Source organism: Lepidochelys kempii, chromosome 23, assembly GCF_965140285.1.
Source record: "Lepidochelys kempii isolate rLepKem1 chromosome 23, rLepKem1.hap1, whole genome shotgun sequence".
NCBI classification, from domain to species: domain Eukaryota; kingdom Metazoa; phylum Chordata; order Testudines; family Cheloniidae; genus Lepidochelys; species Lepidochelys kempii.
Genome location: NC_136402.1, coordinates 17,184,550 through 17,209,904, shown reverse-complemented (window position 1 = coordinate 17,209,904; position 25,355 = coordinate 17,184,550). Strand labels below are relative to the sequence as shown.

General features: G+C 49.8%; 7 protein-coding genes and 7 non-coding genes across 14 annotated transcripts; 8 read left to right on the top strand and 6 right to left on the bottom strand.

Moving 5' to 3' along the window:
- The first annotated feature begins 318 nt into the window (after positions 1-318).
- Positions 319-1,323, top strand: LOC140901911 (histone H2A.J). The gene has a single exon (XM_073321363.2). The coding sequence runs from the start codon at positions 334-336 to the stop codon at positions 721-723; it is 390 nt and encodes a 129-aa protein (XP_073177464.1). The 5' UTR covers positions 319-333; the 3' UTR covers positions 724-1,323.
- Positions 1,324-5,892: 4,569 nt separating this feature from the next.
- LOC140901914 (histone H2B 8) lies at positions 5,893-6,863 on the bottom strand. Its single transcript, XM_073321366.1, has one exon. It carries the CDS (start codon positions 6,797-6,799, stop codon positions 6,419-6,421), a length of 381 nt encoding a protein of 126 aa, XP_073177467.1. The 5' UTR covers positions 6,800-6,863; the 3' UTR covers positions 5,893-6,418.
- Positions 6,864-7,156: 293 nt separating this feature from the next.
- LOC140901921 (histone H2A.J) lies at positions 7,157-7,870 on the top strand. The gene has a single exon (XM_073321379.1). The coding sequence runs from the start codon at positions 7,200-7,202 to the stop codon at positions 7,587-7,589; it is 390 nt and encodes a 129-aa protein (XP_073177480.1). The 5' UTR covers positions 7,157-7,199; the 3' UTR covers positions 7,590-7,870.
- Positions 7,871-9,369: 1,499 nt separating this feature from the next.
- LOC140902058 (histone H3) lies at positions 9,370-9,863 on the top strand. Its single transcript, XM_073321705.1, has one exon. It carries the CDS (start codon positions 9,414-9,416, stop codon positions 9,822-9,824), a length of 411 nt encoding a protein of 136 aa, XP_073177806.1. The 5' UTR covers positions 9,370-9,413; the 3' UTR covers positions 9,825-9,863.
- A 928-nt stretch (positions 9,864-10,791) lies between these two features.
- Positions 10,792-10,865, bottom strand: TRNAN-GUU (transfer RNA asparagine (anticodon GUU)). The gene has a single exon. It is a non-coding gene; the product is annotated as a tRNA-Asn (tRNA).
- A 608-nt stretch (positions 10,866-11,473) lies between these two features.
- TRNAS-GCU (transfer RNA serine (anticodon GCU)) lies at positions 11,474-11,555 on the bottom strand. The gene has a single exon. It is a non-coding gene; the product is annotated as a tRNA-Ser (tRNA).
- A 109-nt stretch (positions 11,556-11,664) lies between these two features.
- On the top strand, positions 11,665-11,736 carry TRNAA-CGC (transfer RNA alanine (anticodon CGC)). Its single transcript has one exon. It is a non-coding gene; the product is annotated as a tRNA-Ala (tRNA).
- Positions 11,737-12,475: 739 nt separating this feature from the next.
- Positions 12,476-12,547, top strand: TRNAG-UCC (transfer RNA glycine (anticodon UCC)). The gene has a single exon. It is a non-coding gene; the product is annotated as a tRNA-Gly (tRNA).
- Positions 12,548-12,924: 377 nt separating this feature from the next.
- Positions 12,925-12,996, top strand: TRNAM-CAU (transfer RNA methionine (anticodon CAU)). Its single transcript has one exon. It is a non-coding gene; the product is annotated as a tRNA-Met (tRNA).
- A 1,826-nt stretch (positions 12,997-14,822) lies between these two features.
- On the top strand, positions 14,823-17,171 carry LOC140901937 (histone H4). The gene has a single exon (XM_078850309.1). The coding sequence runs from the start codon at positions 14,844-14,846 to the stop codon at positions 15,153-15,155; it is 312 nt and encodes a 103-aa protein (XP_078706435.1). The 5' UTR covers positions 14,823-14,843; the 3' UTR covers positions 15,156-17,171.
- Positions 17,172-17,693: 522 nt separating this feature from the next.
- On the bottom strand, positions 17,694-18,774 carry LOC140901883 (histone H4-like). Its single transcript, XM_073321309.1, has 2 exons — positions 18,767-18,774; positions 17,694-18,018 (listed from the first exon to the last, which is right to left on the bottom strand). Exons 1-2 carry the CDS (start codon positions 18,772-18,774, stop codon positions 17,694-17,696), a joined length of 333 nt encoding a protein of 110 aa, XP_073177410.1.
- On the bottom strand, positions 18,378-19,271 carry LOC140901962 (histone H4). Its single transcript, XM_078850308.1, has one exon. It carries the CDS (start codon positions 19,227-19,229, stop codon positions 18,918-18,920), a length of 312 nt encoding a protein of 103 aa, XP_078706434.1. The 5' UTR covers positions 19,230-19,271; the 3' UTR covers positions 18,378-18,917.
- Positions 19,272-24,140: 4,869 nt separating this feature from the next.
- TRNAT-AGU (transfer RNA threonine (anticodon AGU)) lies at positions 24,141-24,214 on the top strand. The gene has a single exon. It is a non-coding gene; the product is annotated as a tRNA-Thr (tRNA).
- A 208-nt stretch (positions 24,215-24,422) lies between these two features.
- On the bottom strand, positions 24,423-24,494 carry TRNAE-CUC (transfer RNA glutamic acid (anticodon CUC)). Its single transcript has one exon. It is a non-coding gene; the product is annotated as a tRNA-Glu (tRNA).
- Between the last annotated feature and the right edge of the window lie 861 nt (positions 24,495-25,355).

The window sequence follows — 25,355 nt, the reverse complement described above, 5'->3', positions numbered from 1 at the left end:
AGCGCCCCTATGCAAATGAGGGTAGCCTAATTCCACCCTTCCTATTGGCTGCTTCCATATCGGGCCGCCATTTCTAGTGGTGCCCGCCGATGTAAAGGAGCGTCGTCGAAATGCTGCGCTGCGATTGGACGGCAGCCCCCCTCTTTCTTTCCCGATTGGCGGGGTTGCGAAGTGTCTTTCCCATTGGGTGTTTCGGAAGAGACGCATGAGGCAGCCAATCAGGAGCCGCTCGCCCCATCCCCGTGAGGGAATAAAAGGCCGGGAGCCCTGCGGTCTCGCCTGAGTGTCATTGTGCGTCTGCTCGTCTAAGCAGGTGTTTGGGGGCTGCTCGTCATGTCTGGCCGCGGAAAGCAAGGAGGGAAGGTGCGGGCCAAGGCCAAGTCTCGCTCTTCTCGTGCGGGGCTGCAGTTCCCGGTCGGGCGGGTGCACCGGCTGCTGCGCAAGGGAAACTACGCGGAGCGGGTGGGAGCCGGCGCCCCCGTGTACCTCGCCGCGGTGATGGAGTACCTGACCGCCGAGATCTTGGAGCTGGCCGGCAACGCCGCCCGCGACAACAAGAAAACCCGCATCATCCCCCGCCACTTGCAGCTGGCCGTGCGCAACGACGAGGAGCTGAACAAGCTGCTGGGGGGAGTCACCATCGCCCAGGGTGGGGTCCTGCCCAACATCCAGGCGGTGCTGCTGCCCAAGAAAACCGAGAGCCACAAAGCCAAGGGCAAGTGAGCGTGGATACCCATTCTCCTCTCCCCTAAAACCAAAGGCTCTTTTAAGAGCCACCCACAATTTCAGAAAGAGCTGGGAATCACTCCCTGTCTTGGGGAGGTAGGGGCAGCTCGGGAAAATGTCTACTCTTTTGGTATCCCCATACAATACATTTTTTTTTTTTCTGGAAACCTTTTTCTGGTTTTGCACTAATCAGGTTCCTGAGCCACACATTGGGGGTGGCAGGGAAAATGCTGCTTCTCCTTTATATCTTTCTCATAGCACAAACTTCTGAAACCCTGTTCCCGTTTTGCACTCACCCAATCCTAGGGCTGCACAGGTGGGTGACCAGTTGCAGCTTCTGCAGCTCTACCCCTTCCACCGGATGAATCCTAGAGTTTCCAAACAGCAACCCACACCCAGGAACAAAACATTAGAACTCCCAAAAGGCAGTGTTTGGGTTCACTTGTGCTGTGCTGTGCAGTTTGATTATTTTCATCTGGGATCCCTGTGCTGAGGTGCTTATAAGCATCACAGCCCGCAAACATTGGCCTCAGTGTCTTTCCTAAAACCACACAGAAAATTGATAGTCAAGATGGGAAAGGAACTAGTCACCTGGAACTCAGCTGTGTTTTAAGCCCCGGACTAAGGCTACCTGGCAAAGGAAAAGTGTAATTCACAATAGCTGTTGGTCTCAGCATTGCAAGAAATATGAATTAATTTGTCACAAGTTTATCTGGCTAGTTGGCATGTTACTTTTTGTTTTACTGGATTTTATGCATTACTTTTGTCCGCTGTAGGCAAAGTTATCTGGCAGGGTGTTTGATACATTCAAGTTAAATAATTACTAGGGACAATTAATTGTAAGGGCGGCAACTTTCTCAAGTAGCTGTTCCCTATTTTGCTACTTTCAGACTGATCAAATCACCCCTTAACCTTGTCTTTATTAACCTAAATAGATTGAGCTCCCTGGGTCTATCACTGGGGAGAAAAATTATGCTATTATACAGAAAGTGTGTCTAGCCATTGTATGCAGTCTTAAAGATTTGCAGCTATGTTTACATGGTAAGAAGTTACTGTGGACACAGACCATTCACTCCTCATATGGTTACATTACATGTAGAAATCTGATACTAAACTCTTATGCTAGAATCTGCAACTCCAGAATTATGATATGGAACTATCCTATAGCAAAGAGAATGAGGGTACAATTTCTGCTACTCTGTCAACCCTAGATCAGATATGTTCCATTAAAAGTAAAGGGGAGGTGTGTGTGTGGCATGACAGAGGAGAGAGATTTCTAAGAACACAGCAGGAAGAGGAGAGGTACACAATACAAAAACCAGGGTCCACCCAAGGAAATTAATATTCAGCATGTTTAATACAAATAAGACAAAGTACTTTTCCCACACAACATGCAGCTAATCCAGTGCCATGGGATGTTGTGCTGCCCAAAAGCATAACTTGGGGGTCAGAAAAGAACTGAATACATGCAGGGAAGATAGGCCTGTCAGTACAGCGTTTCTCAAATGCAGACAGTGGGGGCTATTTTTGCAGCCACAGCCTCCTGGGCTGTGATTCGGGGAGGGAACAAAGCACTGGCCGTCTCCCAGGGCTGCCAGCAGGGGTTGAGCTCTGCCCCCTCTGAAGACACAAATGCTGGAGGTGCAGGCAGCTGGTGACTTTCCCGGTGGGGGGAGCAGACTTCAGCTTCAGGCTCCATCCATGTGATGGCAGGCTCTGGCCCCAGGCTCACCATCCCCACCATGGTCCCTGGGCCCCACTGCCTCCTTGCCCATCTCCCCATCCAGGGCTTAATTTGTCCCAGGGCTTGCTCGGGCTGAGTAAGGTTTCTGCTGTGAAAAGTGATATTTGTATGTTTGTTAATATCACTTTTCAAAGCACCAAACTTACTAGCTAGCAAATCTTTTTTTTTTTTTTTTTTGAAGCAACCAAAAAAGGAAAAGAAACAACAACTGACAAACATGCAGAGCACCTTATTTGTGTTTCTATTCTGTTTAGGGCCAGTAAAGAATAGAGATGATTTGCACAGTACTTTTATGTCCCAATCTGAAAAACCCTACATAAATTACGATTTGGACATGTGTATGTGCATATTTATTTATTCTAAAGTTAATTAAGTATTTCAGGAAAAATTGTCAGCAAGAGTTGGTTGCCGTACTCTGTGGCCACCAAAAAATTTGTTGGGAGAACCCCTGCACTAGTGGCTCCAGGTGACCCTAACCCTCTGACTACCATGAGCCAGGAATGGAAGCCAGGGTAGATTACTCTGGGATTGCCCTGGTCTGTACACTCCCTCCTGAAGCTCTGGTATGGACCACTGTCAGGGATAGGATATTGAGCAAAATGGACCATAATCTGACCCAGTGTGGCAGCTTTTATGTTCTTGTTACTGTCATTCTGGGTGGTCACAGTTACAGAGGGGACTACATTTTGAGAAATACAGGGTTTCTTCTTTTCCATTTTTGTTTTTAACTGAAGTAAGAGGAGCTATTCTATAGGGTTTGGCAAAGTGTGTAGTTTAGGCGTGTTTTGGAAAGCATATTGATTTACTGTGCTTCCATTTAAAAGGCCTGGGCTTTCTCTCACTAGGGATGTGGGGTAAACAGAAAATCTCACTCAGAACCTAAACTTTGTTGTGTGTTACTTCGGTTCTGAGACGACTTCAGAATGTTTTTACCTTAACTCTGTTATTTACATCACTTTGGCTTGGAGCAAATCCAGCTCTTTCCATGCAGCCAGGGAAGGGCTTTTAAAGATGGAACATCTACTTTGTGGGTATGGCTGAGGGTTCAACCCCCCCAAACCCATGTAAGGTGTGACCTTGATGTTTCAATGTATACACCACTTCCATGGCCTTCACGGTGTTTCTCTTCACACAGTAATTCTCAAACGTTTGTATTGGTGATCCCTTTCAAGTAGCAAGCCTCTGAGTGTGACCCCCCCTTATAAATTAAAAACACTTTTAAATATATTTAACACCATTATAAATGCTGGAGGCAGAGCGGGGTTTGGGGTAGAGGCTGACAGCTCCTGACCCCACCCCCCATGTAATTACCTCACAACCCCCTGAGGGGTCCCAATCCCCAGTTTGAGAACCCCTGTCTTGGCATGTTCTGAGTGGATCACGTTTGCCAGGAAAACCTTGAGCCCTAGAGTTTCTTCATGCATTACAGTTGCCAACTCGGCTTGAAGCTATTCCAAGAGATTTCCCTGCCAACATGACAATATCATTTCCTTAAAATATCCTACTAAAATCTTGCAAATTGCTTTCAATACTCACCAGGAGATCGATGCCGATTCCTGGAGAATTGGCCACCCTAATTTAGCCCTGAGATGACCTTCACACTCCACCCCCATGTGTGGCAAGAAAGACACACTCAGGTTTGCCAATACCCTAAATATTGGACAATAATCCAGATTCCCCCCGAATTTTGCAGTGCCCCGTCCCGACCAGAGGAAAAACGGAGAGGGAACAAGACGGGCAGGAGAACTACCTACCTGTATCAGAGTAGCAGCTGTGTTAGTCTGTATTTGCAAAAAGAAAAGGAGGACTTGTGGCACCTTAGAGACTAACCAATTTATTTGAGCACGAGCTTTTGTGAGCTAGAGCTCACTTCACTGGATGCATAAAAGTGGAAAATGCAGTGAGGATGTTTTTATACACACAGATCGTGAAAAAATGGGTGTTTATCACTTCAAAAGGTTTTCTCTCCCCCCACCCCACTCTCCTGCTGGTAATAGCTTATCTAAAGTGATCACTCTCCTTACAATGTACCTACCTGTACTTCAACTCCCCTTTTGCCTCCCAAACCCTAGCTTCTCCGCTTCCACCAATGAGACCTCTTGCCACGCTGGCCAATCAGCGTACAGTCTTTCATTTAAAATTAAATAGTAAAATTTGGCGCCTTATCTGCCCCAGAGCATGCGCAAAAGGTCGGGGGGGGGGGGAAAAGAAGAGTGTCATTTAGCATTAGGACTTTCGGAATTACATGTTACCGCTCAGCGTTGAGTTCATGGGCTGCGAATCGTGTCAGGGATCTCTGAGCTGAGGCAGGCCGCAAAGTGAGTGTTAGAGGAAGTCTGGGTGTCCTTTAATTGCCCTTAGGCCCCTGCATTTTTGGCTCCGTCGGGTAACAGAGAGGGCAGGACTGCATATTCCCCGCCCTTAACTCGGAAGAGATTTAAAAAGTCCCTTTTGGACTCTGGAAATCTGTTATTTGTCTTATTGGGATCCAGGAAGTAGCACAAAGGTTTGGGGCTGGAGAGGTGGCGGAGCACAAATGGATCCACCCCACGGCCGCGCAAATGGGGCGCTTTGTTCTTTCTGCCGCGTCCTGGCATTCAGTTCCTGAAGTCTGCCCAGCCCCAAACTTTGCAGAGGGGGAGAAAACCTCCCACGGCACCACTTGGAGGGAATACAGCTTTTTCATCCTCAGCCCAACGGCGGGGTGTGTCCCAATTCACACTTATGAGCATCCTAAACACCTGGATATTTGCAAACGTCAAGTGACCTTTTGTCTCCTCCCCACTTCTCTGGCCGAGAGAATCACGTTGGCCGCAGTTTGGAGTCAGACTGTTTGAGCTACACCCCAGCCCCCTCTCTTCGAGACCCTTGGACTGCCTCGGTGCAGGTGACTCCCAGGTCAACTATTTAACTTCCATGTGCTGGAGGGGTGTGTGTGTGTGACGTTAATATGAAAAAATAAATAAAAATATAGCTCCATGTCAAAACTGGAAAGGACAGAAAATCCTCAGTGTCTCTCTTACAGTTTTCAGAGCAGCAGCCGTGTTAGTCTGTATTCACAAAAAGAACAGGGGGACTTGTGGCACCTTCGAGACTAACCCATTTATTTGAGCAGAAGCTTTCGTGCATCCGATGCAGTGAGCTGTAGCTCAAGAAAGCTCATGCTCAAATAAATGGGTTAGTCTCTAAGGTGCCACAAGTCCTCCTTTTCTTTTTGCGAATACAGACTAACACGGCTGTTACTCTGAAATTTTCTTGCAGTTACAAAACTTGGGGGTGGGGGGTTAACTCTAGATAAAAAAAGCAAACAATTAAGGGTAAAACAGTGACTAAAGCCTGTCATTGAGGACACAGATATCACAAGAATGGATGCCTCCCCAAATAACTAAATGGTGATTTTTAAAATTAACATTCATTTTCTAATTAGAGAAATCCAGTCTGCATGTTTACACTCGTAATGGCTTTAGGCCTCTCCTTCCCCAGTCCCTTTATGTATTTTGGTGCCATTTGTTTTAGAGCTATGAACTAATCCCTTCTGTTTTCTAGATGGAGATGGTAAGAATTTTTATTAGGGAAAATACACTAAAAAAATCTTCACCACTAGTATTTTATAAAAATTGATATTTTCTATTGCATAAACATAAAGGTGTTTAGATGCTATTGCTGAATAGTAGACATTAATAGAACAGAACATTTTTATCTATTCTAAAATTAAAATTCTAGGTAAGCATGTTTTCTGTTATATAGCAAACCTTAAGACAATAGCTTTCTAGAAAAAATTCTCATTCCTCATATAAATCTTACATGTAAGTTAATACTCTAAAACGCATCGATCATGTTTTTATAGGGGTATTGGCTAGGACTCTCAGCTCTCTCATGGAAAAAGTGGGTGGCTCTTAAAAGAGCCTTTGGGTTCATAGTTAAAGTCTCTTGGAGAACACAGCGCGATTACTTGGAGCTGGTGTACTTGGTCACAGCCTTGGTGCCCTCAGACACGGCGTGCTTGGCCAGCTCCCCGGGCAGCAGCAGGCGCACGGCGGTCTGGATCTCCCGGGAGGTGATGGTGGAGCGCTTGTTATAATGCGCCAGGCGGGACGCCTCCCCAGCAATGCGCTCGAAGATGTCGTTGACGAAGGAATTCATGATGCCCATGGCCTTGGAGGAGATGCCGGTGTCGGGGTGAACCTGCTTCAGCACCTTGTAGACATAGATGGAGTAACTCTCCTTCCTGGTCTTGCGGCGCTTCTTGTCCCCTTTCTTCTGGGTCTTGGTCACCGCTTTCTTGGAGCCCTTCTTGGGCGCGGGAGCAGATTTCGCCGGCTCAGGCATCTCGATCGCTCCTGACAACGCAGAACAGAACCAGCAAAACACTAATCCGCCCGGCCGAGAGTCCTTTCTTTATAGCGCCCCTATGCAAATGAGGGTAGCCTAATTCCACCCTTCCTATTGGCTGCTTCCATATCGGGCCGCCATTTCTAGTGGTGCCCGCCGATGTAAAGGAGCGTCGTCGAAATGCTGCGCTGCGATTGGACGGCAGCCCCCCTCTTTCTTTCCCGATTGGCGGGGTTGCGAAGTGTCTTTCCCATTGGGTGTTTCGGAAGAGACGCATGAGGCAGCCAATCAGAAGCCGCTCGCCCCATCCCCGTGAGGGAATAAAAGGCCAGGAACGAGAGAAACTAAATATTGTTACATTTCGTTCTTGTGAGCAAAGTTTGAGCAAGTCGTTGTCATGTCTGGCCGTGGAAAGCAAGGTGGGAAAGTGCGAGCTAAGGCCAAGTCTCGTTCGTCTCGTGCGGGGCTGCAGTTTCCTGTAGGCCGTGTGCACCGGCTGCTGCGTAAGGGGAACTATGCGGAGCGAGTGGGTGCTGGCGCCCCCGTTTACATGGCTGCGGTGCTGGAGTATCTGACTGCTGAAATCTTGGAGCTGGCTGGCAACGCCGCCCGCGACAACAAGAAAACCCGTATCATTCCACGCCACTTGCAGCTGGCCATCCGCAACGACGAGGAGCTGAACAAGCTGCTGGGCAAAGTCACTATCGCCCAGGGTGGGGTCCTGCCCAACATCCAGGCGGTGCTGCTGCCCAAGAAAACCGAGAGCCATAAGGCTAAGGGCAAGTGAGGCTGCTGCGTCCCCCGGGGGGAGAAGTTTCCCCGCGACTCGATCTGCGTGAACCCAAAGGCTCTTTTAAGAGCCACCCACAAATCCATAAAAAGAGCTTGTCAGTCCCTTATAGTTCCTAGGAAGTCTGTACTAGACTATAGAGCTGTGATACTGAAATGGGATGCTTAGTGTCCGTGGTGTAAACGGAACAAAGCAGTCGGTCCCAATTCATACAGGGTGAAAAGAAAATAGATATCCATGAAATCCGGCAAAGATAGAGGTTTCGTTTTAGGAGTTTGAGGGGGTAGATGAAAGCTGTGAATTAATTTTCTCTCCCAGGTTGTGAGGTCAAGAGCTGGAGCTGTCCCATGAGTGAGAAGGCCAACAATGTTAAGAGTAAATGAATGGGACAGGAGACCCCTCATTTCTGTCTTTAGTGAAACACCCTTGTCCTTTGGCCTGGCTCGCAATGAGCTGCAGCCGGCTGGAGAAGAAAGGAAACATTGTTTCCAAGGGCGGATCTTTCCAAACCTCTTCAGACCTCCCGCCACGCACGTATCCCCTCCGTTCTCATTCAGCAGCCACAAAGCGAATTCACTCCTTAGAAAACGTGCCCCTTTGGGGGGAGGGAGAAGATCAGAGATGCTAACAGCCATGCAAAGGGTCACACAAAGCAGCGTCTCTGGCATAGAATCCAGATGTCGGGACATGTTGTGGTTTAATCATTAGAGCATAACACCTCCCCCCCCCCCACCCAACAACCACCCAGATCCTGCTTCTACGGGCGACAATGAAGCGGGGGATCAGGACGGAACAAACCATGTGGTTAGGAATAAGAGCTTCCCACCTGCCCCATAGTCTAGCTCGCCTTTCGCTAGAGCCTGTATCAAAGCCCCCTACCCTGTACTTAGGACTTCATATCATATGTTGCCATGGAAATTATTGTGATCTTCATACCCTTGAAAAATTCAGACTTTATGGATCATATTCTCCTGTGGATCTTGCTTTCATTCAGTGTTTCATTCACTCGGTGTTTATAACATCGAGCCGGAGGGGCGGGAAGTGCATTCAGAGGAGAGGCACAGATTCAAATGCAAGCCGGAGGTTTGTTTCTAGGTGGAGTTGCAGAGGGGAAAACTGCCCCCCCCCTGGTGTGGGGCCGACAGAAACGTTCTGCACACGTGGCTCACGTTGGGAGTCGCAGTTTGAGTCTTTGCTGCCATTGCATGGGCAGAGGGGAGCCCGGGGCCGCTGACTCACCCCCACCCCCCTTTAGCGCCGACACCCCGAATTTAGCAGCAGAGCTCAAGGACCAGCCTGCCACAGCGCTTCGCCACCAGGGAGCCTTGTGTCTCCCCGGGAGAGCGACGGGGGGAGGGGGGAACACAGGTCCACGGGCACCTGTGGACAAACACGCGTGGGCGTAAAATCTCCAGCCAATCCCTGTCAAGCCCGGGAAATTCAAATACTGGCCAGCCAATCAGAGGCGAGGACTTAGTTCTCGCAACCCTCCTTGACACACCTGACCCCCGCACTCTTGTAAGGAGGTGGCGGTTTTCAAGTTCCAGCCAATCCCCGTGCCCCAGAGACCAGTCCCCGCCCCCTGCACTTCCAAAGGCGAGAAGCGCTCAAACCCCAGAAGCCTCATGAGCCCAACAAAGGGAGCCGCCCCCTATGGCCAATCAGTGCTGAGCCCGGGAAATTTAAACCCCTCAACGGTCGACCTGCCGCTCCTAGCCAATCAGGAGCCAGGACTGGGCTATAAATGGCGCACAGCGGCGGCGGGGTGCTTATTGCTCTGCGGCGGGACTAGAGAAAGGCTGGTAGCGCGCTGCAGCGAGCATGGCCCGTACCAAGCAGACGGCTCGTAAATCCACCGGTGGCAAAGCGCCCCGCAAGCAGCTCGCCACTAAAGCTGCCCGGAAAAGCGCCCCCGCCACGGGCGGGGTGAAGAAGCCCCATCGCTACCGCCCCGGCACCGTGGCCCTGCGGGAAATCCGCCGCTACCAGAAATCCACCGAGCTGCTGATCCGCAAGCTGCCCTTCCAGCGCCTGGTGCGGGAGATCGCCCAGGACTTCAAGACGGACCTGCGCTTCCAGAGCTCGGCCGTCATGGCCTTGCAGGAGGCGAGCGAGGCTTATCTGGTGGGGCTCTTCGAGGACACCAACCTGTGCGCCATCCACGCCAAGCGAGTCACCATCATGCCCAAGGACATCCAGCTGGCGCGCCGCATCCGCGGGGAGAGAGCCTAGAGCCGCTCCCCTCGGAGCCCGCCGGCTCCCAAACCAACCCCCCAAAGGCTCTTCTAAGAGCCACCACGTGCCCACGCGAAAGAGTTGAAATTCACCCTTTATGTGCTTTAATCAGGGTTACACTTGCTAAGGGGTTTCTTTTCCTGTAAACATGGAGTCTGGTTAGTGCAAACCTTCCCCTTCTATAAATGTTGCAATTAGGTCCATCTGCAAATGTGATCTAGTTTTGGTACCATTTTTACTTATAAGATGTTCAGACCTTAGTCGTAGTCAGGTTTTCAGCCCATTTTCTAATCCGACTATGCTGGAATTGGGGTGATTCCGTTTACACTGAACTGAAAAGTTGGTAGTGAAAAGCAGACTTGGCCCAGGGTTGGTTGACGGATGTAGGTGGCAGGTAGCCTCGGGGGAGATGAAAAGCACCCAAGGAACAGCATCTTTAAAGGCCTTATTGAGTGACTCCCCAGTCTGCCCCCTCCTCAGATAGCTGTTCCAAGGCCGAGTCCCTACTGTGGGGTTTATATATAGAAACTCAAAATCTGTTCTTGGATTTCTAGGGAGAAAAATATTTCGGTGAACATAAATCTGTTTAAAAGTAGTCGAGCGAGATGGACATGACACGCCTTTGGATATGGCGCCACTTTGTGGCCTTTGTACCTTGACGCTGAGAACCAACTTTTTAACCATCCGTCCATTTATTGCCACGAGGGGGGCACACAGGAGGCTAAACTAAATGGCCAAGACAAATCGGTGCAACCAGAAAAGATCCCCAACTGCTGGGAAGTCAACGGACTCCCCACTCCTCTGTCTGCGATTCCAAGGTTAATCAGGGGGCTAGAGTGTGGTGTAGACACGGCGCAGGTTATAAAATAGTCCCTGTGTGAAGCATTTAGATAATGTAACAATGTAACAGCAGGCGCAAATGTGCCTAGAAGTTGTTAAAAGCACTGCCGGTTTAAATAGAGCTCGTCCCTGGGTGGGCTCGAACCACCAACCTTTCGGTTAACAGCCGAACGCGCTAACCGATTGCGCCACAGAGACATCTGCTTTGAAGGCCACATACCTCCACTTCCCTTTCACACGTAGCATTATCTATTCGTGGCTTCTCCTTTGGGGCCATTGACTCGTTTCTACTACGGCAGCCGATGTAATTTCTTCTTCATTGTACGAAAGCTCAGCGCGGTGAAAGCACAACCGAGAAGGCGCAAGGACCGCTGGGGCTACAGGGGAAGACCACCTGTGGGGGCGGAGATAAGCAAAGGAAAGCTAGCGAGGGAAAGGCCCAGGTATGGATGGGGCTGGAAATACGAATCAGTGGGTCAGGTTAGAGAATGACCCCCAAGCAGGACGAAAGAGGAGCTTGTACCTTGGAGTAGTTGTCGCCGCCTTTGCGCAGCACAGGCTCGCATACAGCAAAAGGCACCAGCGACTTCCTGCCTGCCCTTGTCACAAACTCTTTCACGGCTGCTTTGAAGGCCGGAGGTTGCAAGAAGCAGGGTGACCCTTCCGTGCCTGGGGCTTTATAAACAGGAGCTTGCTTGGAACTCCCCTGCCGCCCAAAGCACAGCCATGGGGGGGGGGGGGGATCGTGAGCCCACACTTTGGTGCTGATGTGTTCCACCCCAAAAAGGTAACTAAAGCAAGGGGACCGACGAGGATGGGATTCGAACCCACGCGTGCAGAGCACAATGGATTAGCAGTCCATCGCCTTAACCACTCGGCCACCTCGTCTTGTCTGGAAAGTGGGAGTCTGATTTTCATAGACATCATATCCTGGGTGCTGGGCGCCCCAGCCCAGCGCTGGAAGCAAATCTGGTGTATGGGAAAATTGTTTCGAGGAGGGGATGTAGCTCAGTGGTAGAGCGCATGCTTCGCATGTATGAGGTCCCGGGTTCAATCCCTGGCATCTCCACGTTCTTTTTCTCTCCCTAATTATGTGGGGTAGGGAAAGGAGCCGGGGGCAGACAATGGCCCCCCATCACACTTCCCCCCATAGGCAGACTGCCTCAAGTGGCAAAGTGTAGCCCATGTTTCTCCGCTGCTCTGCTCCCGGAGAGACTCCCCTGAGAGGTTGCAGCCATCTGCGAAAAGAAGATCAAAAAGGGAGCCACGATTTATAATCCGGAGTTACCCTTTAAAACAAAGTAATTTCAATATGGACGGAAGAGGGAAGAGCCGCTGAATTCTTCCCCAGAGTGCTGGAAAACAGAGGGGCGCGGCTGAGCCTAGAGGAGGGGACAGCCAGGGCTTTCTGCTCCAACCTCCGGCCAAGAGGCAGGATTTGTTGGATCTGCTATCCAAGACAGAGGCAGAGCCATCCCCTCTTTGAAAACGTCTAGTGAAGAGGCATCCACCAAGTCCCAAACCTGTCTGGGCCATCGTCCAGCTGAATAGCAGCAGGGTTAGAAAGCTTTGGCTCAGGGATAGGTTTCAGGAATTTCTCAGGGGGTGGGTTGGTTGGTTGTTTTTTTAAAAGACTCCTCTTGCGAGCAGCAAAAGAGAAGTCACAGCGCCAGTCGCACAGGGACCCAGGCCACTGACCCCTGCTGGCTGTGGTTTGAAGCAGGCAGGATTGTAACAGGTCCACGGGTGCCCATAGGCCACTGACGGGGAGTTGCACAAGAAAGGCTGAAGCAATCTTCTCCTCGTGTGCGTTGGTGGTATAGTGGTGAGCATAGCTGCCTTCCAAGCAGTTGACCCGGGTTCGATTCCCGGCCAACGCAACACCAAACTAAATTTTATTAAAAGAACAGGATGTTAATGGGGTTAATTTCACACCCATGTTGCCCTTTATTAGTAACGCAACCTACAAAGACTGCAGAAAGCAAGGAGCTCCCAGCACCCCCAAAAATCCCACTGCCGAAAGCAAGCCCCTGAGCCCGGCTGGTCATGCAGGCATTTCAGTGGGGACCGTGAATTAAACACAGCAAAGCCGCCACCCGATAGTTCTCCTGGCAGGACTCTGTTGTTCTTGCCAGCGACCCTGTGCTTCAAGCGAATGAAAAGGAAACCGTGTTAAAATGGATCTCTCGCCTTATGGCCCTGGTGCAAGAACACGCACATGCATGACACCCATTTATACAAACCTTTGCCACCGCCTAGCAGAGTGGCGCAGCGGAAGCGTGCTGGGCCCATAACCCAGAGGTCGATGGATCGAAACCATCCTCTGCTATCTCCCTTTTCTGCCCCATTCCCCCATAAAGCCAGAACATTTTTCTGGTTTCATTTGTTCTGCATAGCACAAAAAACACACATTCTCTGAATACTTCGTGTTTGGCAATAAGAAAAGACAGGGTTGCCTATATGGCAGAGTGTCTTTTAGTGTCGATTTTTTTATTTTTTCAGTCTATGCTGTCTTGTGTCCACAGAGAAAAGTTCGATTTTTTTTATCCGTTGCTGTCTTCTCTTGCTTTAGCTAATGAGCTTGGAAGAGCTATAAATCTATTTTGAAAACACCATACCACTGAAAGGTGCGTGCTCACGTTGTGGTATTTTGGATTGATTAAATTGCTTCTGCTAGTCCTCACCCATTTTGCATTTTTTTCACATCTGGATGAGCCTGGTGGGTTACTTGTGTGACTTCCCACATCCCCCTTTATGATTCCAGCTCATGTCAGGTACATAAAGAAGGAATACCTAGCCCTGGAGACGGGGCTCTTAAAGCTGCAGCCAGAGCTCTTTGGGCAGCGCTTCACTGTGTACATGGACCCCTCGCCCTGCCGTGGCTGCACCAGATGCAAGGGGCCAGTGTCAAACTCCTGAGGTGGACTCTGTCCCTTCAGGAGTATGAGATGGAGGTGGTCCCTGTTAAGTGGAGTGCAAATGTTATAACTTTGATACTTTGTCCCAGAGAGGGGGGCCTGAACTTCCCCAGGCCACTGGCTAAAGTGACCCCCGCTCAGTTCCATCTCAAACCGGGGAGAGATGTGACAAAGTGGGGATTTCCCCTCATTATGTTGTATGTGAGTCTTACTGTTCAGCCTATGTGAATTTTACTGTTTTGCATGAATACTGTGTGTGCCTCAGTTTCCCCTTTTGCTGCACTAATACCCCACTGGTGGGAATAGGGGTGTGTGACTTTGGCTGAGACCTCTGGGGTAGGTGAGGCTGCTCCAGCTGCCTGCTTGGATGCTAGGACGGGTGCCCTTCCTAACCTGAGACCCAGACAAACACAAGTAGGAGCAACAGGTGTGTCTGAGGTTGGGTGGCTGGAAGCTGGGAGTCTGTTTGTGGGGATCCAAAGCCGCCTGGTCCAGGACTCCCCAGGATGGAGTGGGTTGAAAGTCACGGATTTCTGCCCTAACACGTCCTGTTCTATACTGTGTTCTTGTTAATTAATAAACCTTCTGTTTTACCGGCCGGCTGAGAGTCACGTCAGACTGTGGAGTCGGGGGGCAGGACCCTCTGGCTTCCCCAGGAGCCCCGCCTGGGCGGACTCGCTGCGGGAAGCGCAGGCTGGAGCAGGGGAGGCTGACGGCTCTGAGGTCAGACCCAGGAACGTGGAAGCCGGGCAGTGTCTTGCCCTGGGGACAGGATATTCCCAGAGAGGAGGCTCCCCCGGAGTCCTGCCTGGCTTCTTAGGGAGCAGATCCGGAGCATCACCTGGGGACGCCGTGACACAGGCCTCCAGGGGTCCCCTCAGTACTAGAGGGAAATAACAGCCCCCTCCTTTTGCAATGGAAGAGACGCTGGGGGCTCAAGCGCCTTTTTTTTTGCATTCCTATCTGATGCAGGACGCCTAGGGGGTGCAAGAGCTATGAACTGCACGCGGGCGCGCGCGCCAAAATTCACTCTTTGGGATTTAAAGTAGAATTCTGGCTCAGGATTGGCTGGGGTGCGACGCGCTGTGTCTCATTGGTGGGAGGGGAATGAGCGTCACGCGGCAGGGCTGAGAGGCGGGCGGGAGAGGGCGTTCCCGCCGGCGTCCCTCGCGGTTCTCCCTCTGGTCGGATCCCAGCCTAGTTAAGCCCTTGGCCTGCGCCAGAGGACACTTGCTTTCTTGTGCTACTTAGAGCAGAAATGTCCGGTCGGGGTAAGGGAGGAAAGGGCCTGGGTAAGGGCGGTGCTAAGAGGCACCGTAAGGTCTTAAGAGACAATATCCAGGGTATTACTAAACCAGCGATCCGCCGCCTGGCTCGCCGCGGCGGGGTGAAGCGCATCTCGGGGCTGATCTACGAGGAGACCCGCGGGGTGCTGAAGGTTTTCCTAGAGAACGTGATCCGCGACGCGGTGACTTACACCGAGCACGCCAAGCGGAAGACGGTAACGGCCATGGATGTGGTGTACGCCCTGAAGCGCCAGGGGCGCACCCTGTACGGGTTCGGGGGTTAAACTGCCAGCCCAGGAACCGGTACGGCTACTGCAACCCAAAGGTCCTTTTAAGGGCCACCCACTCTAGCACAGAAAGAGCTGGGTTTGCTGGGCACAGAGGTCTAGTTGTATATGTTTTAAATTACAGTTTACTAGTTTTCCGAGGACGCTTATTTTTATGCAAATTCACTTGTGTGGCGTTGTATTAAGGGGTAGTTCTTGATAACACGTGTTTTCTGGAGTCTCCTGAGCACTCAGCTTTTGGGTTTCCTTCCAGTTTAAATCCTTTTGAGTTCACTTAAACCGGCTCGTGTATACCACTGGGTCCATATAGGTAATTCTAGATTCTACTATTCAGAAGAATAGTATTCTTCTTCTGATTCTACTATTTTAATTAATTTCTAAAACTCTTCTGATCTCTTTTTTTTTTTGAGATAATGAAAGAACGATTTCCTTGCGGCTGACTAGATGAAACCCTGTGGGGGGGGGGGTCATGACTGCTAGTAAATGCTCTTGATTTCTTTGCAGAAACTGTTAGGGGGAGACTGTGCTTGTGATGTGAAATTCTTCTGCCGCTAACCCTAGCTGTGGATGGTTGGATTCGTGGCTAACGTCCGGCTTTTATTTAGAGAGATCTTCCTTCTCCGTTGTCCTTTACGAAGCCCTTTGATACTTTGTAACAAAGCAGCTTCCTTGCCTTCAGCAGGAAACTGCCTTTGCGTGACAAGGGAAATCTGTTTTCATAGTAATCTAATAGTGACTAAACTGAAATACTAGAATTGTCATGATTTTCCTTCCTCCCGCCAAAGATTAGTCCCTTGCAAGCTGTCCTCTTTCAGTAAGAGTCAGTATGGGAGGATTGAAGCTGCTTAAATTCCTCTAAATTTCATCTTCCAACCTCTCATTTGTGATCAGATGCATGCATCACTTCCTTTCCCCTCAGCTCTATAAACCTGCTGTAAAAGCTTGTTCTGCGCAGGGGATGTGACCCCCAACATTGCAGTTGTCTTGTTCCCAGCTTGTGCAAGTATCCCTAGTTTGTGACTAAGCAAAACAACGGTTGTCTAATACAGCTTGTAACTGAGACCGGGTTAGTTCCTTCTCAGCTGTTTAACAGCACTTCTTCTGCACCAAATAGAGTTCTCATTGAAAATTCAGATCTTAAGTTGTCAAAGACCATCCCACTGCCAAAACAGACTGGTGTCTGCGCTAAAATGCCATTGATGCAAGATAGACCCATGTGATTTCTTTAGCTAAAGAACCTCCTGCTGTCAACCCACTGCCCCATTCGAGAAGACTGTTTCAGGCTTTCAGTATCATTGCTATCTACATGTAACATTGATAGGGCACTTGTTTTATAAACATGCCTAGCTTTGGCTTATGAGGGCTCAGGTTCTTCTCCCCCCTCCCCCATGTCTTCTAGCATTAGCTGAGGCATTCTTTCCCAGTAAGGCAGTATCATGCACATAAGAGAAATCATCCTAAGTATACTATACAAATAAATCATTAAGTTTCCCTTACCTTCTTGACCACTTAACAGACTTTAAAGTGGCCATTCAACCAAAAAAACTTCAACACCAGGCTTCAATGAGAAACTGCAGAACTGGAATAAATTTGCAAACTGGATGCCATCAAATTAGGTCTGCATGGAGACTGGGAGTGGCTGGGTCACTACAAAATAATTTTCCCTATGCTGATACTTACCCCTTCTTGTCAACTGTTGGGAATGGCTGATGTCCACCTGGATTTCATTGCCCTTGTTAACGCTACAAAAGTAATTTTCTCTCCATATTCACCCCCTTCATGTCAACTGTTGAGAATAGGCCACTTCCACCTTAATTGAATTGGCCTGGTCAGCACTGACCCCCAGTTTGGTAAGGCAACTCCCATCTTTGCATGTGCTGTGATATATATTCTGTTTACTGTATTTTCCACTCCATGCATCCGATGAAGTGGGTTTTAGCCCACGAAAGCTTATGCCCAAATAAATGTTAGTCTCTAAGGTGCCACAAGGCTGACTCCATTTTCCTTCTTGAACAACGCAGTTCCTTTAAAAAAACAGTATAGCTCTGTTAAGTATTATTGGTTTATACCCTCCAGTTGTATCATTATTGTAACAAGGAGTCCGGTCAATTTCAGGAGAGGCGAACTTGCTTTTGTAGTGAGCCAGCCACGCCCAGCCCCTATTCAAGCCCAAATTAAGAGTGTTAAATTTGCAAATTCTCCAGTATAATACCTGCATCTGTAATTTTCACTTCGTGCACCTGAAAGGGGGCTTTTTACCCACAAAACTTATGCCCAAATCTGTCTTTAAGGTACCACCGGACTCCTCGTTGCCTTTGTCGGTACAGACTAACATGCCTACCCCCGGCTACTTGACTAACATTGTAGTAGCTTAGTTGAAAAAAGTACTTGCAGGTTAATATCCGAACCAGATAGAAGCACAATGTTAATATCCGTGTAACCGTACACAGCAAGACCAACTCTTTCTATGCAGGAATGAGTGGCCCTTAAAAGGGCCTTTGGGTTGAATCATTTTTGAGGATCAGCCCCCGACCCCTACAGGGTGCGCCCCTGGCGTTTCAGGGCGTACACCACATCCGTGGCCGTCACGGTTTTCCTTTTGGCGTGCTCGGTGTAAGTCACCGCATCCCGAATCACGTTCTCCAAGAAAACCTTCAGCACCCCGCGGGTCTCTTCGTCGATCAGCCCCGAGCTGCGCTTCGCCCAGCCGCGGCGAGCCAGACGGCGGATCCCAGGCTTCGTAATGCCCTGGATGTTATCCCGTAGGACCTTCCGGTGCCTCTTAGCACCGCCTTTCCCCAGCCCCTTTCCACCTTTCCCGCGCCCACAGAACAAAACACCAACCCTTGTCAGAGCCGCTCTTGGCGGACCAGAGGGAAAACCTAGGAGCGGAGCCGGCGGGATCTCTCTCCCGTCCCCTTCTCTGCCCTACCGGGTGCGGCGACTCCCCACCCACCAATCAGACACCGAGTATCGCACCCCTGCCAATTATTCGCCAGCCATTAAGTTTAAATTTGGCGCCCGGGCTTGTTCCTGAGCATGCGCAGAAAGGAGTTGCAAGACTCGAGGGAATAAACACTCCCCTCAGTCTCAATGGGCCGGATGAGGGAAGAGATATTTCGGACGCGGGCTTCTAGGACCCAGGAGATCCCCCTTACCCCAGCTACAGTATGTGGCGGGAGAACGGCTGCTGCAGCCGGCTCCCTGGGGCAAGCCGGTGTTGGAATATCAATTTACCTGAGGGGGGGGGGAACTCTGAGACACTCAGGGAATCTGTCGTCGTGCCAAAACTTTTAATGTCCCTCCCCCAAAAAAGGCTCCTGGGGCACTATTGCATGCAAGGCCGGGGCTGCACGTCCCCTTTCTTCTTCGTGCACAAATCGAGGCGTTTTCGTTCCCCTTTCCGCCTGTGTAAACGCACAGCGTTCTGAATGCTACTCCCAGCACTAGGGGTTCAGTGAGTTGAGTAAATCGAAATCCTTCCGAAAGAACTGTTCGCAGAACCAATCACATCGCTGAAGTTTACAGCCTCTCTGCTGGGCTGGACACCGGAGTTTTTAAAAACCCCCACACAATAAAACAAAAAAGTTCCCTTATTGCGACTAAACGAGCCCATCACTACATCCCTATAGACCACTTCGCTTCAATGACAACGTAACCAGCAGTGAAACAAGCTCCTTCCGTGGGGAAGTGGGTGGCCCTTAAAAGAGCCTTTGGGTTGAACAAAATGCAAGTCACGCTTTAAAAAAAAAAAATCAATCAGCCTCCGAAGCCGTACAAGGTGCGTCCCTGGCGCTTCAGGGCGTACACCACATCCATGGCGGTCACCGTCTTTCGCTTGGCGTGCTCGGTGTAAGTCACCGCGTCGCGGATCACGTTCTCCAGGAAAACCTTCAGCACCCCGCGTGTCTCTTCGTAAATCAGCCCCGAGATGCGCTTCACCCCGCCGCGGCGAGCCAGGCGGCGGATGGCCGGCTTTGTGATGCCCTGGATGTTATCCCGCAGCACTTTACGATGTCTCTTAGCACCGCCTTTCCCCAGCCCCTTACCGCCCTTTCCGCGACCTGACATAACTACAAAATCTACAAACCCCACACGAACACACAAAATGAAATCTCGTTTTCAAAAAGCATGGGTTTATATAGGCGATGGTCCGACCGGAGTGAAAACCGAAGGCAAAAAGGCGGGGCGCAGCATCTCTCCCCTCCCGCTCGCCCCGCCCAGGGTGACGTTAGCTGTCTCGCTCACCAGTGAGAAACCTAGTATCCCTCCCTGGCCAATCATTAATCAGCAGTTAACTTCAAATGCCGCTTTGGCGCTGCCTCTCCTCTCTGCACCTTCACCACACAGTGATCAGTGAGTGAAGGATACAAGCAATGCTCCCCTTTGGGATGGGGCCCAGGAAAAAGCAGGAAGGAGAATATATTTCTTACTGACCCAGATCCCTGTAGGACAATAGTTCTCAAACGTTTGTACTGGTGACCCCTTTCACATATCAAGCCTCTCAGTGCAACCCTTATAAATTAAAAACACTTTTTTATATATTTAACACCATTATAAATGCTGGAGGCAAAGGGGGGTTTGGGATGGAGGCTGACAGCTCCTGAGCCCCCACAGAATAACTTCATGACCCCCTGAGGGGATTTGAGAACCCCTGGTCTAGGTAATACTTAGTCCTGCTATGAGTGCAGGGGATTGGACTGGATGACCTCTCGAGGTCTCTTCCAGTTCTATGACTCTATGAGCATTCTGTTAAGCTAAACAAAATCACACAGTGGGATAGAAGGGTGATAAGCCTCCTCTATCAGCAGACCCACCAGCTGGCTCTCTAACACCAAGCGTAGTGTGGGGATCCACATGTCGGGTGGACTGCAGGCTCAATTGGAGGCTGACTACAAACTCCCTTCTGTGGGTTTTTGCATGGGAGAACTGCATCATCCGATTGTTCAGAGTCAAGTCAAACATTGCTCCCAGCTGCTGAAAAAATCTTTGCAGCCTTGTCTTTTTCATATGTGCCGGAACTCAGGGTGATGCTGCACCCCCCTGGCTTGAAATGGTTTCCATCACATACAGGGTTTACAGTTTGGTTGAATGGCTTTCAGCACCCCATACTATACAAATTGCTCCAGAACACAGAACCACTGTGTCCTTTTGGTCTGCTGCCCACATGGCTCATTTCCTTCAGGGCTGGTTCCCAGGTTCCTACAGCCGGGGTTCTCAAACTGGGGGTTAGGACCCCTCAGGGGCCAGAACTTGTTAGCACAGAAATGATGTCCAATTTGTGTCCATTTATTCTTTTACATAAAAAAATAAATGGACACAAATTGGACATCAGGAATGGTAACACACAAAGGCAGTAGAATAACACTTCATTCTTCCTGGACATTCTATAACAGATTTGAAAGTAGCCATACTTGAACAAAAAAATTTCAGAAACACACTTCAAAGAGAAGCAGCAGAACTAAAATTAATTGGCAAATTTAACACCATTAATTTGGGCTTGAACGGGGACTGGGAGTGGCTGGCTCATTACAAAAGCTGCTTTGCCTCTCCTGGAATTGACACCTCCTCATGTATTGTTGAGAGTAGACTACATCCACCCTGATCGAATTGGCCCAGTCAACACTGGTTCTCCACTTGTGAGGTAATGCCCCTCTCTTCAAGTGCCAGTATATTTATGTCTGCATCTGTAATTTTCACTCCATGCATCTAAAGGAGTGGGGTTTTTACCCACGAAAGCTTATGCTCAAACAAATCTGTTAGTCTTTAAGGTGCCACCAGACTCCTTTTTGTTTTTGTGGATACAGACTAACATGGCTACCCCCTGATACTTGATACAATGATGGAGATTCCACAACCTCCCTAGGCAATTTATTCCAGTGTTTAACCCCCCTGACAGTTAGGAACCTTTTCCTAATGTCCAACCTAAACCGCCCTTGCTGCAGTTTAAGCCCATTGCTTCTTGTCCTCTCCTCAGAGGTTAACAAGAACAATTTTTCTCCCCCTTCCAGTTGTAGCAACCTTTAATGTACTTGAAAACTTATCACATCCCCTCTCAGTCTTCTCTTCTCCAGACTAAACTAACCCCATTTTTTCTAATCTTTCTTCCTGGTTCATTCCACATCAGAAAACACCAGCTGTACCAATGATCCATATCAGTTTCCCAAGTCTATATAAGCTTATATCAGCTCTGTGTGTGTGTGTATGCATGCACACACATGTTAAGAAGATTGTTTCCAAGAATATCTGGAGATGTATAGGCATGAAGGCACCCAAGATTGTTTAAAATACAGCATCACAGATTAAATTCCTGAATAGGGTTACTTGTTGGTCAAGGACCAGTGTTCTGAGCCTTCAAATTCAGACATACTCTTTGTTGAAGACAGAGATTCTAAAGAATAGTTACCATATACATGGATGAAATATGCAGAAAGAAAGAATGGAAAGGATTGATATTTGCCAACAGGTACTAACAGTGTGTGGGGGAGAAGATGGGAGAATGAGAGAATGTAGTGTTATGAATTACACCTGGGAGGACACGCACACAACTGCTGCGAATTACACCTGGTAGGACACGCACACCAATGCTGCGAATTACACCTGATAGGACACGCACAGTTCGAATCTAGGCTGAGGCACATAAACAAGGTCCACAACTGCAGAGTTCCCAAAAGACACTAAGTTTATTACGCTCGAGCGTGGTGCCCCCCTGCTAGCCAGGAGGGGACCCTGAATACAGATTATACAAAGGTTATATACTTTTTGGCAAAACATGTTGCCTTCGTGCATCGGAAACCTTAGCCAATAAACAAACCCTTGTCTTATCTACCACCTATCCCTGCTTGGTGCATTCCTCGTGCTATACCAGTATGTTAATTACACAGCATGGTCCTAAAGCCATGCATCAGTAAATCAGGATGGGAGGCCTCACATCAAGGCCAAGAGACAGGGAGTTAGAGACTGACAAAAACCAGATACTGGGAGTCAAGGCAGGCTGGAGACAAGGAGGAGGATTTTCACAGGGATTCAGTATCTAAGGATCACTCCTCCTGGTGTGTGATGTGCTAGCATTTAAACAACGGCCGGCCCCAAACCAAAATGGAGTCACATGTGCTGACTTTTCCTTAACAGTAACACTACCTAGCTGTCATGATGGGGGTTGCCCAAATGACTGCACAGATCCTGTGAAGGTAAATACCACAAGACATACTGCCTGGAAAGCCAGACTGACAGCTTCCGGTCTGGCCCTTGGTTGGTCCAAGCACTTTATTTAAGCCCAGGAGTGCAACAAGATGGACTCTCTTGCCAATGATGCACTGGCCTATTGACTGGCACTTGAAAGCCTGACTCTGACCCTTTAGCTACAGGGGTACTGGAACAATTTGTACAGTGGAGGTGCTGAGAGCCATTGAACCAAACTGCAAACCCTGTGTATGATGGAAACCACTTCAAGCCAAGGGGTGCGGCAGCCCCCTACTTCCAGCACCTATGCACCCTACGCACCACTGTACTAATCTTTGTGCAAAATATGTATGCCGTGCGAGGTGTGTCATTTGAAAATGGTGTGCAACACCATTCTATGTGAAGTTAGGATGATGTTGGTGGCACGGATGCAAACCCGCCTGGCCTGGATTAGGCAAATCTGTTCAAGCAGGCCTTAAACAAAGGGCAAATTGACCCCCTCTGTCACAGAGTGCGGGGGAGTCAGAGCCCTGCACCCCCCCCCCCACTTCCTACAATTCAACGTGACTCTCAGCCAGCCAGTAACACAGAAGGTTTATTAGATGACAGGAACACAACCCAAAACAGAGCTTGTAGGTACAGAAAACAGGACCACTCAGTCAGGTCCATCTTGGGGGGGATGGGAAGCCCAGACCCAGGTTCTGGGCCTCCCCCTGTCTCCCCAGCCAGCTCCAAACTGAAGCCCCCTCCAGCCCCTCCTCTGGCCTTTGTCTCTTTCCCCCAGGCCAGGAGGCCACCTGATCCCTTTGTTCTCCAGCCCCTTCAGTTGGAACCTTGCAGGGGAGGGGCCCAGGCCATGAGTTGCCAGGAGATGGGGTGTCGGCCATTCTCTGTGCAGACCCCCTCATACCTGCCTTCTAGGGCTTTGCAACAATCACACCCCACCTTATCCCCCCACCTAGATCAGTGGGGTGTGATTGTTGCAAAGCCCTCGAAGGATACTTAACCTGGGGTGCATGCATCCCCTGGGGGTGTGAGATGCCCTTTCTGGGGTGGGAGACAGGCCAGATCTTTTTTTAGAAGGTAAATCATGGAAAACACAAATTAAGCACAGGCAGGTAAGTACAACTACTTAGCTTTATCAAAGCTGTGTATTTATTAACATGATACTTTTTTAATGATTATTGTAATATACCAACAAAAAATATCTCTAGGCTTAAAGAACTGACCTACTTCAACGATTTTTGATAAGGGGGTGCGAGAACAGATTTTGAGGACCAAAGGGGTGAAAGTTAAGAACCACTGACCTAGATACTTCAAAAATGCTAGGGGAAACTGAGGTACCCCCACACTATTCAGAGAAAACATTGCGAACAGGCCCACTTCTGCACACCCTCTAGCCAGGTGTCATCAAAAGGCCTTTCTTTGGCAAGGAAACAGAGACAAACAGAGCTGCGTTATTAGCAAGGGCTCGGACACGAGTTCCTGAGGGATTTAAAAGGTGCAGTTCATGGCGGGATAAAGTTATTAAAACTAAACTGGACTGGTCAGTCATTGTGTCCCAGAAACTCAGCCAGTTAGATTCTTCCCCGACCAGCTACAAGCCTAGGAGGGATTTAATTCCGGCAGTTACCAGGGGAGGATTTACAAGTGTTTGTAACTGGCAGAAGGGGCTGAGATCTTAGGCACTGTGCAGAAGGGCCCGGCAGATTCCCTCTCGCAGCTCCCCCATGTATGTGCCCAAATGGGGGAATGGGCCCGCTTGGCATTAAGGAGACAATTGCGGCCCTTTCGCAAGCCGGCGCCGTGGCTTAGTTGGTTAAAGCGCCTGTCTAGTAAACAGGAGATCCTGGGTTCGAATCCCAGCGGTGCCTTTTCATCAGCCAAACCTTTACTCGCGCCGCGCACACGCGTGTGGCCACCGCTCCCGCCTCCCTTCCCCTTTTACGGGGCCCCGGCGCTTGGCGAACAAGCCGCACGCCGGGGCGAGTTTATTGCCTGTTGGGGACTCCTGTGGATCGGTCTGCACAAAATGCCACAGGGTAATAATGGTCCTGGGGGAAAAAAATAAAAAAGAATTTGTTCCCTGACCGGGAATCGAACCCGGGCCGCGGCGGTGAGAGCGCCGAATCCTAACCACTAGACCACCAGGGAAGCGATGGAAAGGCCATTTCACAACGTGCTATACAAGGTAAGGAGCGGAGTTCGCCGCTCCGAGTGAACACACGCAGCGCAGCTGACCGAACACGGATTCAGACCTAGCCCGGCTTAACACTCCGCCAGCCAAGGAATAGAGTAAATGCAGGGCTAAAACCTGGCAGCAGCGAGAGCACCTCTCCCTCCCCACCCCCCCGCACAAAATCTCCTTGTCCTCCTTGGTGCGGTTCAGTCCAGAGAGGAAAAACACTCCTCAGAGGGTCACGGTCACTCCTTTTCCCCACTCCCCTCGGGAGGATTCGGGCGCGGGAACCGGATTAGAGAGGGATGCTGGCGGAAGGGTAGGAGGTGCCGTGTTTCAGGGTGTTTGGTGAAGGGGTGGGGGGTTGGGAACTGACTTTGTTTAGAAGCCTCCGTACCAACTTCTCGGGGTGCTTGATTGAACTTGGGGGCACCAGTGCCCGGCAGCGGACCGGAGAGTTGCTTATTTTCTGAACTTCCGCAATTAGTTCATCCCTGTTCCCCCCCTCCCCGGTCATTTGCATATCAACCCACCGCCTCGGGACGGGGGCGGCGTTGAAAAAAACCGGCTTCTTTTATTTCAAAAGAAAAAACAAAAAAAAGACAAGAGAAGTTGCAAATACGGAGCCAGACCCTTGTGCTCAAACCGACTCCGAATCTTCACTCAGTTGTTGCAGGCCAGAAACAAGATGGTGATAAAACAAGTATTTGATTGATTCGTTTCCGGGCCCTAGAGAAACTCTCTGCAGCTGCTGCCTTCCTCGGGTTTCCTTCCTCCCTGAAGACCAGCCCCCGTCTGGGCAGGCTGGTTTGAGCATTGGAGAAGCTACGTTTTCA